The sequence below is a fragment of the Crotalus tigris genome, unplaced genomic scaffold (assembly GCF_016545835.1).
Source record: "Crotalus tigris isolate CLP2741 ecotype Arizona unplaced genomic scaffold, ASM1654583v1 scf7180000019599.1365583, whole genome shotgun sequence".
Lineage (NCBI taxonomy): Eukaryota > Metazoa > Chordata > Lepidosauria > Squamata > Viperidae > Crotalus > Crotalus tigris.
This window is the reverse complement of record NW_024097615.1, coordinates 660,773-673,488: the sequence shown is the minus strand read 5'-3', so window position 1 is coordinate 673,488 and position 12,716 is coordinate 660,773. Positions and strand designations below refer to the sequence as shown.

The 12,716-nt window shown below is 38.5% G+C and overlaps 1 protein-coding gene across 2 annotated transcripts in view; it reads right to left on the bottom strand.

The window, feature by feature from the left end:
• FBXL13 (F-box and leucine rich repeat protein 13) overlaps positions 1-12,716 on the bottom strand; it is a 59,236-nt gene that overhangs the window by 43,270 nt on the left and 3,250 nt on the right. For both annotated transcript variants that reach the window (XM_039363804.1, XM_039363805.1), the window contains exons 2-9: positions 11,490-11,593; positions 10,566-10,659; positions 9,208-9,275; positions 7,076-7,230; positions 3,945-4,054; positions 3,564-3,740; positions 2,606-2,701; positions 125-260 (exon numbers count right to left, since the gene is read on the bottom strand). In XM_039363804.1, coding sequence (XP_039219738.1) covers positions 125-260; positions 2,606-2,701; positions 3,564-3,740; positions 3,945-4,054; positions 7,076-7,230; positions 9,208-9,275; positions 10,566-10,659; positions 11,490-11,593 — 940 coding nt within the window. The remainder of the gene's footprint in view (positions 1-124; positions 261-2,605; positions 2,702-3,563; positions 3,741-3,944; positions 4,055-7,075; positions 7,231-9,207; positions 9,276-10,565; positions 10,660-11,489; positions 11,594-12,716) is intronic.

Sequence of the window (12,716 nt, the reverse complement as noted above, 5' to 3'; positions counted from 1 at the left end):
GCAGCTAAACTGCTTCTTGCAAAAACATAAACCTCTGTAGAAGGAAGGAAGGGGGGAGGGAGGGAGGGGGGGGGGAGGGAGGAAGGGAGGGGGGGAGGGAGAGAAGATAAAATGAAATACTCACCTATACATTTAAAAGTAAGCCATTGTAATGTAGTACAACCATGAAGGTCCAACTGCACCACATTAGTGTGCCACTTCTGCAAAATGCGTTGTGCCACACGATCATTTATAAGGTCCTTCACTGCAGAAAAATCAATCTAAAAAAAAAAAAATATTTATTTATTTATTTATTTATATATTGCTCTGGAAATTACAAAAGACCTCCAACATTTCACCTACACACTCGGTAACTTTAGATTGGAGTTGTTTCTTAAATAACAGCCACTCCTCATTTAGCAACCGTTAGTGAATACAATGGTAGTAAACAGTAATTAAAAAAAAAAAAAACATTTTCAGACCAATTTCATAGGCCTGGACGACAGTGTGAAAAACAGTGATACGTCCCTTGTTTCAGCGCCGTTGTAAGTTTGAACAGTCACTAAATGAATTGGTGGAAGTGAAGGACTGCCTGTATAGTGAGAAAGGGGGAAAATGTTCCCTTTAATTGTATTTTAGGTGCTCTGCATATTTTTATAATGTCCCCTTTAATCTTTATTCCACGTTAAAACCCTCCAAACGTTGTGGTTTTCCTTTGTTGTGGAACTGCCATAACACTCTGATAACTTGTACAGCCCTTTTCAACAATATATATTGAATATATAATATATATTCAACAATATATATATATATAAAATATAATATAGTATAGTTAGTATAATATACAATACTATACAATACAATACTATACTATGCTATAATATGCTACAATATGCTATAATATACTATAATATGAGATATATGATATAATATATAATAATATGCTACAGTACATTACAATACATATATATAGTATAATAATATAGTATACTATGCCATACTATACTATACTATATTATAATATATACTATACTGTAATATACTATAATATGATATATATGAGATATAGGATATAATATAATAAGCTACACTACACTACAATATATAATACAATATAATACAGTACACTATATACTATACTATATATACTATACTATATATAGTATACTATACTATTATACTATACTATAATATGCTATACTATATTATAATATAGCATACTATAATTATGATATATATGATGAAATGTATGATATGATATAATACACACTACACTACAATATATAACATAACATAACATAACGTAACATATTGTTGAAAAGGGCATATATGTACATACATACATATATACATTGTTGTTGTTGTTGTTAATTGCAAAGTCGTGTCCGACCCATCGCGACCCCATGGACAACATTCCTCCAGGTCTTCCTGTCCTCTACCATCTTCTGGAGTCCATTTAAGTTCACACCTACTGCTTCAGGGACTCCATCCAGCCACCTCCTTCTCTGTTGTCCCCTTCTTCTCTTGCCCTCCATCTTTCCCAGCATCAGGCTCTTCTCCAGGGAGTCCTTCCTTCTCATTAGGTGGCCAAAGTATTTGAGTTTCAACTTCAGGATCTGGCCTTCTAAAGAGCAGTCGGGGTTGATCTCCTCTAGGACTGACCGGTTTGAACGCCTTGCAGTCCAAGGGACTCGCAGGAGTCTTCTCCAGCACCAGAGTTCAAACATACATACATACATACATACATACATACATAGTCCCCGTGATCGTTATGATTGCAACTGGGGCACTTGGCAATCAGCACATATCTATGATAGCTGCAGCCTCCTGAGGATCCCATGGCTGCCAATTGCGACCCTCCCAGTTTCCAACAAGCAGAGTGAGTTGCTAAACAGTCGGGGTGATTCACTTAACAACCCTGGCGGAAGAGAGCATCAAATTGGGAGCCAACTGCTTAACAGCCACCTCGTTCAGCAATGGACATTCCAATCCCAACTGCAACTAGACCAGGGGTAGGCAACCTTGGCTCTTTTATGACTCGTGGACTTCAACTCCCAGAATTCCTGAGCCAGCATGGCTCAGCTTGGAAACCTCTCCCTTTCCCCTCAGCGTGGCTGGCTCAGGAATTCTGGGAGTTGAAGTCCACCAGTCATGAAGGGGGCCATAGTTCCCCCATGCTGGCTCAGGAATTCTGGGAGTTGAAGTCCCCAAGTCATGAAGGGGCCATAGTTCCCCCATGCTGGCTCAGGAATTCTGGGAGTTGAAGTCCACGAGTCTTAAAGTTGCCAAGGTTGAGGACCCCTGATATAGGGCAGGGGTAGGCAACCTTGGCTCTTTTATGACTCGTGGACTTCAACTCCCAGAATTCCTGAGCCAGCTGTGCTGAGGGGAAAGGCAGAGGTTTCCAAGCTGAGCCATGCTGGCTCAGGAATTCTGGGAGTTGAAGTCCACGAGTCATAAAAGAGCCAAGGTTCCCCACCCCTGACCTAGAGGATCATCTGTACTACCTCTTTAGAATAATCTCTTAATTTAACAAAAATCGTTCATTTCTTCCGCTTTCCCCAGTGGATTTTTTTTTTAAAAAAAAACATATTATTAAAATTTGGTTTCAAGCAACTCTACTTACACTACTCCATACCATAACCATTTGTGTCATGGCCTTCCAGGTTTGGCAGACTTGGGCGCACCTGGCCAGGTCAACTAGGTTTAAATACCGGAACACCTAAATTCAAAACAAAGAAGAATATTAACCTGCAAAGGATGAAACAACAATATTTGTCTCTAAAACACTTGCTAGCTTCAAAGGTTATATATTTAACTGAAAGAGCAGTTTTCCATAGTAACTTTTTAAAAATATTTTTCCAAGTGGCTCTTAGTATGATTAGGGAATCGTATTAGGGTGCTATAAAAAGATTAGCTGGACTAATAAAAGAAAGTAGTCTGCTTTATTTTGTTTTAGCTACTGATTCTATACAGGTAATCCTAGATTTACAGCACCCACAACTTCTGGAGGCAAGTTGTTCCACTGATTAATTGTTCTCACTGTCAGGAAATGTCTCCTTAGTTCCAGGTTGCTTCTCTCCTTGATTAGTTTTCATCCATTGCTTCTTGTCCTGCCTTCAGGTGCTTTGGAGAATAGCTTGACTCCCTCTTCTTTGGGGCAGCCCCTGAGATACTGGAAGACTGCTATCCTGTCCTCCCTCGTCCTTCTCTTCTTTAAATTAGTCATCCCCAATTCCAGCAGCCATTCCTTATGTGTTTTAGCCTCCAGTCCCCTAATCATCTCTGTTGCTCTTCTCTGTACTCTTTCTAGAGCAGTGTTTCTCAACCTTGACAATTTTAAGGCATGTGGACTTCAACTCCCAGAATTCCACAGCCAGCAATGCTGACTGTGGAATTCTGGGAGTTGGTCCACATGCCTTAAAATTGTCAAAGTTGAGAAACACTGCTCTAGAGTCTCAACATCTTTTTTACATCGTGGTGACCAAAACTGGATGCCGTATTCCAGGTGTGGCCTTACCAAGGCCTTGTAAAGTGGTATTAACACTTCAGGTGAGCTTTATTATAATTAACAAGCAAATGACCTGGGCTAATGGTTGCATCGGCATCTTAGTGAAATATTCTCTGCCTGATTTCACATGGAACGCTGGCAAGTCTTCAAATTGATTCTTAGACAGGGCAGAGGAGCGACGTCTGTCCGAATGTCGCCGTTCGCGGGCTTCAGGTTGAACAAAAACAAATTCCTCGGCTTCCAATACAGGCTGCAAAATATAGAGATATAGAATAGGAGTCAAGTATTGATTTTTTTTCCCTATCTGTACTCCATTTAATCAATTAAACTGCTTAATCGGTAGCCGTTCCTTTGGGGGGGTTCAAGAGATCGAACATATTTTTAAAATGAATTTATATCAGTGCTTTTTTTGAGGGGTGGGGGGGAAGCACAGCACCAACTCAAATATGCTTACCTCAAAAGATTTTTTAGGCTTTTTGCTTACAATAAGACATTTTCGCCAGGCCTTAAACACCGCTTTCTTCAAAACTTTGTCGAAAATTTTTTCTAGACATTTCACTGCCCCTAGGGAAAAACCATTTGAAAAACACAGATAATTAAAAAAAAAAATTGACATTACCATTTAGTTCAGATAAAGAAGATGGTTTAATAAGTAAATTTACTGGTCTTTTAACTCCGTTTCTCCCTAAAAAAATAAAATAAAAAGGAAATGTTTTTCCTTCTCATCTGACTTGGTTCAATCAAAATGTAAAATCATCGTTCCGCCCAAGATTTTGTTAGCTCTGGCGAACCAGGAACTGCCAAAGAAGCTAACAGTAAACAGCTTAATCAAAAAAACCTCCGAGGCCATTTCTATCAACACATGCCACTAGAACAGTGGTTCTCAACCTTTTTAATGCCGCAACCCCCAACCGGTCGTAAGTCGAGGACTACTCAACCGGTCGTAAGTCGAGGACTACTCAACTGGTGCAGCACCGTTTGCAGAATGGGACTTTTGGCAGGCTCAGCAGGGCAGAGACAGCCTGGACCATTCCTATTGGCTTTTGAAAGCCAATAGAATTAGACTCTATTCAAGAGAGTCTATTCTATTGGCTTTCAAAAGCCAATAGAATAAAAGGGAGCAGCACAGCTAAGGAAAAGGGGGGAAAAAATGGCGGACTGCGTTGTTTGGAGACCCCCGTGAAATGGTCGTTCGACCCCAAATGGGGTCCCAACCCACAGGTTGAGAACCGTTGCACTAGAATATAAATTGAGAGCAAACCCCTTACTAGCACTGATGATGTTACCTAGTTGGGTCATGAAACGTCTGCATGAAAACCACCAAGCTCAGAGAGCACCAAAGACCCCCCATTTCAACCCTGAGCTACAAATATTTTCCTTTATCAGTTGGGAATACTAGGAGTTGAAGTCCACAAGTCTTAAAGCTGTCAAGGTTGGGCACTTCTGCTGTAGAAGTTCTTATCACCTCTTTTTAGCTAGTAAAAACCTCAGGGTCAACAAAACTGCGGAACAAACTTGAAAAGAGTTTAGTTCAAATTGCAGACACGTAAACTATGAACTGGGCAGCGTAGACTACATCAGCGGTTCAAAATCCAGCTTTAGGATGGGAGAAAATACGATTCTGTTCTTGAATTCGTAAACATTTCGTTGTTTAAATATTTAGGAAGAGCATTTTCTTAAACAACATCAGTAAGAACCATATTTAGTTAATTTAGTATATTGTGAACCCAGCCCTCCAACAGAATTGCGTATTTTTATTGAAGGCAGATTTATCAAGCAACAGAGCAGATACAAATGCATTTTTCACCAGCTAAAAAGAGCTTTCCCTCTGTTTTTAACTAGCTTTGCATTTTTTTCTGCTGTTAAGACCAAAAATAGTATTTTTATTATTTAACTGTAAATACAATCGTGCATTAGCCATATTGCATATCCTTGCAAGCCGTACTTTGGATTTACAGGTAATCCTTGACTTAGTGACTATTTGCTTAGTGACTGTTTGCTTAGTGAGTGTTCGAAGTTACAGGGGCACTGAAAAAAGTGACATGACAATTTTGCACACTTACAGCCAGTGGTGGGATTCAAATATGTGAACAATTAGTTCTCTGTATGGATGCCGCTTCCGGAAGTCCGTTCTGGGCCTGGGCAACAAAAAATTAGCTACCAGTTCTGCTGAAGTGGTGAGAACCAGCTGAATCCCACCACTGTATCTGTCTGTATGTCTGTCTGTCTATCTATCCATCCATCCATCCATCCATCCATCCAGTGGTGAGATTCAAATATGTAAACAACCGGTTCTCTGTATGGATGCCGCTTCCGGAAGTCCGTTCTGGGCCTGGGCAACAAAAAATTAGCTACCAGTTCTGCTGAAGTGGTGCGAACCAGCTGAATCCCACCACTGTATCTGTCTGTATGTCTGTCTGTCTGTCTGTCTATCTATCCATCCATCCATCCATCCATCCATCCAGTGGTGAGATTCAAATATGTAAACAACCGGTTCTCTGCATGGATGCCACTTCTGGAAGTCCATTCTGGGCCTGGGCAACAAAAAATTAGCTACCGGTTCTGTTGAAGTGGTGCCTGCCTGCCTGCCTGCCTGCCTGCCTGCCTGCCTGCCTGCCTGCCTGCCTGCCTGCCTGCCTATCTATCTATCTATCTATCTATCTATCTATCTATCTATCTATCTATCTATCTATCATTATCTATTTATCCATTCTACCTATCATCTATCTGTCTGCCTGTCTGTTTGTCTATCAATTTGCCCGCCCATCCATCCATCCATCCATCCATCCATCCATCCATCTATCTATCTATCTATCTATCTATCTATCTATCTATCTATCATCTATTTATCCATTCTACCTATCATCTATCTGTCTGCCTGTTTGTCTATCAATTTGCCCATCCATCCATCCATCCATCCATCCATCCATCCATCCATCCATCCATCCATCTATCTATCTATCTATCTATCTATCTATCTATCTATCTATCTATCTTCTATCTATTTGCCTATTATCTATCTCTTTTCTATTTGCCTATCTATCTATCTATCTATCTATCTATCTATCTATCTATCTATCTATCTATCTATCTACAGTGGAGGGATTCAAATAGGTGAACAACCAGTTCTCTGTGTGGATGCCGCTTCCGGACGTCCATTTCGGGCCTGGGCAACAAAAAATTAGCTACCAGTTCTGCCGAAGTGGTGAGAACCAGCTGAATCCCACCACTGCTTACAACCATTAAGGCATCCTCGCGGTCATGTGATCAAAATTAGGATGCTTGGCAACTGACTCATATTTATGACAGCGGCCATGTCCCAGAGTCATGTGATCTGGCAGGCAGAGAGTCAGTGGGGAAGCCAGATTCCGTTAACAACCGTGTTACTAACTTAAACAGCTGCACGGATCCACTTAACAACCGGGGCAAGGAAGGTCGTTAAAATGGGGCAAAGTTCAATTAGCCCACGTCTCGCTTAGCCACGGAAATTTTGGGCTCAGCTGTGACCGTAAATCGAGGACCCCCTGTGAGGAAATATCGGTGATACCCGTTGTCTACTGATGGTTATCGACGTAACATTCTTACGTTTGTGCACTTCCTTCTGGGAATTCATCCATTCGTGCCACTTCCTCATGGCTAATTTTAGGAGTCTGCAGTCGTAATAATGTCTTGCAGCCGCCAACTTTTTCTGCAGGAGTTCTTCTGCCGCTTTCTTCTCTCCGCAATAATGGATCCAGGCACTGCCATAGTGACAATAAACCCTGTGTTAAGTTTTTTTTGTCAACTGGTGTTTTCTTTGAAACATAAAGTTGCAACCCAATAAGCATTTCATTGAACCACATTAAAATAGTTTACATTATTATGGATCATCGCACACTCAGCCAGATGTTCAGACTGGATTTGGCATTTTGTCTACCTATCGAGTCCTTACCCAGGACCTGGGATAGGCAGATGTGGATGTTTGATGGTATTACAGATATCGTCGCAGGATGGAAGCAGTTCCTAGTAAGGCCGCCTTTTGCAATTGACTAATAGCGAATTTATCAATGCCAATGGTGTTCAAGTGGTGCTCCAGTGGTTTTGGGATTGCACCCAAGGCGCCTATGACTATTGGTATTATTATTATTATTATTATTATTGATCACTGCACAGTCAGCCAGATGTTCAGACTGGATTTGGCATTTTTGTCTACCTATCGAGTCCTTCCCAAGGACCTGGGATAGGCAGATGTGGATGTTTGATGGTATTACAGATCTCGTCGCAGGATGGAAGCGGTTCCTAGTAAGGCCGCCTTTTGCAATTGACTAATGGCGAGTTTGTCAACGCCAATGATGGTGTTCAAATGGTGTTCCAGTTGTTTTGGGATTGCACCCAAGACGCCTATTACTATTGGTACTACCCTTGCTTGCCTTTGCCATAGTCTTTCTATTTCCATGTCTTTGTATTTTGTTATCTTCTCCAGTTCTTTCTCGTCTATTCTGCTGTCTCCAAGCACTGCTACGTCCACTATCCAGACTTTTTTGTCTTTCTTATCGATAATTGTTAAGTCCGGGGTGTTATGTTGCAGGTGCTTGTCTGTTTGAATTCTGAAGTCCCAGAACAGTTTAATTTTATCATTTTCTATGACTTTCTCTATTTTATGATCCCACCAGTTCTTACTTACAGGCAAATGATATTTTTTGCAGATCTTCCAATGCACCATTGTTGCTACTTTGTCATGCCGCTGCTTGTAGTCAGTCTGTGCAATCTTCTTGCAACAGCTTACCAGGTGGTCCACTGTTTCTCCAGCTTCTTTGCATAGGCGGCACTTACTGTCTGTTGCTGTCTTCTCAAATTTGACTTTATATTATTATTATTATTATGGATCATCGCACAGTCAGCCAGATGTTCAGACTGGATTTGGCATTTTGTCTACCTATCGAGTCCTTACCCAGGACCTGGGATAGGCAGATGTGGATGTTTGATGGTATTACAGATATTGCCGCAGGATGGAAGTTGTTGTTGTTGTTGTTATTATTATTATTAAAATCAAAATACAGGTAGTCCTCGATGCTGCAAAGGCCGTAAGTATGAAAACGGCCGTAAGTCACTTTTTTCACTGCCATTGTAACTTTAAATGGTCACTAAATGATAAAATCGAGGACTAGCTATATTCTAAGAGGAAGTGATACTGCTGATTTGTGATTATTCAACTTTCATCAGCCTTGGGAGAAGAGAAGGCAGAGAGGTCCCCACCCATATTTGTTGGGAGAAAACTTTGCATCCTATGTTAGAAGGAAAGTTATCTGTAGGAAAAATCACAAAAAGTCAAGCTGGTGACCACAACCGCATTTTTGTTTGAACGGGTACTTTGCACAAAGAGTCAGAATTTTGGCAGAACTGTCACAGCGGCCATCAAGACTTTTTTTATCTCCACTGTGGATACTCTTGGTTGTATGTGTGAAAGAGGTCTGCCAAGTTTGTATTGTTTTAGTGGTCACTTCAATAAACTAATCTTTAAAGAATAGAGTCTGTGGTGATTTCTGCTAGAACGAAATCAAAAGGCTTTATTTTGCTTTATTTTGCTTTTTATTTTGCTCAACCTATAGCTACCGTGTCAGAACTGAACATTAATTCTGTTTACTGGAGCAGCCTGGCATGCAAAGCTGTAAATTTATTACCTATCCGAAGAAAGTATAAATGTTATTAAGAAATAATGAAGGCAATTCTACACTTACTCAAAGCACTTTCTCTTTAAATTAGTGCTATAACAGTCCCACGCTTTATCACATAACTCTGTGGTCATCTGAAAAGTAAATACAAACAGAAAACTTACATTAAAATTGGAAAGAGAGACAGGGATAGTCAGATACAGATGAATAAAACAGGCTGATATTCTTCGTGTTATTCATTGAAAAAATCATTGTAAAATAACTGTTCTCGCATTGATCATTCTAGAAAAGGGTTTCAACCGCCAAGAATAACAATTCCACTTCCAGTTAGTACAGTAATTTAATGGAATGAATCAAACAAATAACAGAGAGCGGATTTGATTGACTGAAACAGCCTGGAGTGGATTAAAAGGAAATATAATATAATTTTGTACGCCGCCCTGAGTCCCTAGGGATTGGGCAGCATATAAATTTTATTAATAAAATAAAATAAAATAAAATAAAATAAAAAAATATATCCATACTCTTAATTTTGCTCATTTAGGGGTGAAAAATAATTGCCCCAAGCTAAAAAAAAAAAAAAGTAGGAATGAAAATAAGTGTGTTATGGAAATTGAAATTCAGTCTTTACGGATAGTCCTCAACTTACAAGCGCCCATTTAGTGACTGTTTGAAATTACAACGGTACTGAAAAAAAGTGACTTGACTGTTTTTCACTCTTATTGCAGCACGCCCGCGGTCATGTGATCAAGATTCAGAGGCTTGGCAACTGACATGTACCTTTTTTTATTAAACTAGGCTAGACATCCCCAATTCCTGCAACCATTTTTTATATTTTAGCCTCTAGCCCCCTGATCCTCTTTGTTGCTCTTCTCTGCACTCTTTCTAGAGTATCAACATCTTTTTTTACATCGCGGTGACCAAAACTGGATGCCGTATTCCACGTGTGGCCTTAGCAAGGCGTTGTAAAGTGGCATTAACACTTCATACGACCTCTTTCCTTCATATATATATATATATATATATATTTCAAATGAATCCTAAAGAGCCCTCCGGGCCAAAAACACTACAATTTTAGATGCCACCGAATTAAAGGATTTCTCTTTCCTCGTTTCACTTATTTTTCTACATCATATTTCCCTAGAGTGGAATTTTACTTATTTATTTAAGCACATGTATACATATATAATGCAGAGCTCGAAGTAAGCCAGCCTGAGGCAGTTACATTTTTTTAATATCTGAGTTTGATGAAATTTAACTTAAGTGTGTTTAGGTTATAAAGGAATAAGGATTAAGGAATACTCTTTCCCATGACTCTTGGTTAAAAATGGATTATGAATAAATATAAAACAGAATTATTTCCAGGCTATCTTTGGAGAAAGATATTATTCTAAATATTTTTACAGAGATTTGTTAATAATTACCAGCTGGTCATCATCAAGGCCTAAAAGTGTGTGTAAATATGTCTCTGAAAGGACCCGTAGCTTCAGACTCAACTCTGGATCGATACACATGTTCCTAAGCAAAAAAAAAAAATACATATAATACATGTTAGTTTTTTTAAAACCAAATTATTACACCACAGCTTGAGCTAGTTTTTAAAACCATGTTTGAAATCATTATTTCTTGTTGCTATAGGTTAGTTTCCATCTGTTGCTTTGGAGAATAGCTTGACCCTTTCTTTTCTGAGACAGTCCCTCAAATATTGGAAGACTTCTTGACCACAACCCAAGAAACAACAGTTTATTATTCATATTAGTGTATGTCCAATGAATGCTAATATTATAAAGATGTATATCATTGCACTGAAAAGTTTAATGCCCCATAACAATAAAAAAAAGTTTGCATCTTTCAATTAACTCCTGAACCAGCTATTGTGATCTTTGCACCAGATAAAGTTAAAAACTTTTTTTTCTGCAAATGTGAATGCTTACTAAATTCAAAATAAGAAAACAGTAAGTATGACCGGTGCAGCATGAAAATTTGAAAATCCTTGTATTGTTTTTTTTTTTTTTTTGTACCACTGATTTTAGCATCTACATTTAGCAATTCACATTTGACTCTGGTTCCCAAGAACTGAAAACATTTTATTTAGATTTTCCTATTTCAGTTCTGAAGACCAATGACTAACATGAAATAATATTAATTCAGATTATTTAGACATCTTACTAATAGACATTCAGAATATTTATTGGCTGTTGTCATTTTCTATACTATTACTGAGCTAATAGCTCATTTATTAGTTTACATTGTTCCAGTCAAACTAGTTTATAAAAATTAATATTTCCCCATATTGATTTCAAATTTGTTACCAATATTTTTAAGCCATGCAAACCTCTTATACATACCATATAATACCATATAAACCTTTTTCCATAATTTCTTTGATTTTTTCTTCTAAAAATCTGAGGGGATCTTCTGGACACATAACTAATAAACCACCTAACAAGGCCTGCAAATAAAATCAAGAAATAGAGTGCTGATTAATAAAATACACATTTAACAAGAGAATAAAGTTCTTTTTAGATGCTAGTCCTTTTTTGTTAGAATATTTTATATTTTTGTCAAAACAATTCAATTTTTTATTTTACCTCAAGATTTATTCCCGTTCGTTGCTGAGTTTATATCACAACAGGGATTTTAGTTCATGACATTTTAAGCCATCATAATAAATTTGCAAATATATTAGAGGCTACCAGCATGCTGGATTGTTACAGTACTACTGAGACAATAAGCATTGTGTAATTGTCTTTTCTTAGAGTACTAACAAAGATTATAATTGTAAAGGCTAGGAAACTGGGGTATTATCTAATCGTACAAGTGTCAAAATATTTTACTGAGAATAGTTTTATTCTCTTTCTTAATCGTTTTTAATTGGTTTATTATAATACAGGCAGTCCTTGACTTATGACTGCAGTTGAGGCCAAGATTTCCGTTGTTAAGTGAGCTGTTTGTTAAGTGAATTTTGCTCCATTTTACGACCTTTTCGATTGTTAAGTGAATCACTGTGGTTGATAAGTCAGTAACTTGGTTGTTAAGTGAATCTGGCTTCCCCATTGACTTTGCTTGTCAGAAGGCTGCAAAAGGGGATCACGTGACCTTGGGACAGTGAAACCGTCAAAAGTACATGCCAGTTGCCAAGCATCTGAATTTTGATCACATGATCATGGGAAGGCTACAAAGGTCGTAACTGTGAAAAACAGTCATAAGCCACTTTTTTCAGTGCCGTCGTTAACTTTGAACGGTCACTAAATGAAATTTTGTAAGTCAAGGACTATCCAGGCCCAAAATGGCCTTGTTCTTCCCTTTATTTGCCCAATGAACTAAAATTGAAATAAATAAATAAATAAATAAATAAATAAATAAATAAATAAATAAATAAAATATAGGTCTTTGGTTATTCGGGTTTTCTCCCACGTAAAATTGGAAGTGTCTTGGCGATGTTTCGACGAAGTCTCATTCATCATCTTCAGGCTGGTGCTTTCGGCTTCGTGCTTCTAGGAGCACGAAGCCGAAAGCACCAGCCTGAAGATGACGAATGAGACTTCGTCGAAACGTCGCCAAGACACTTCCAA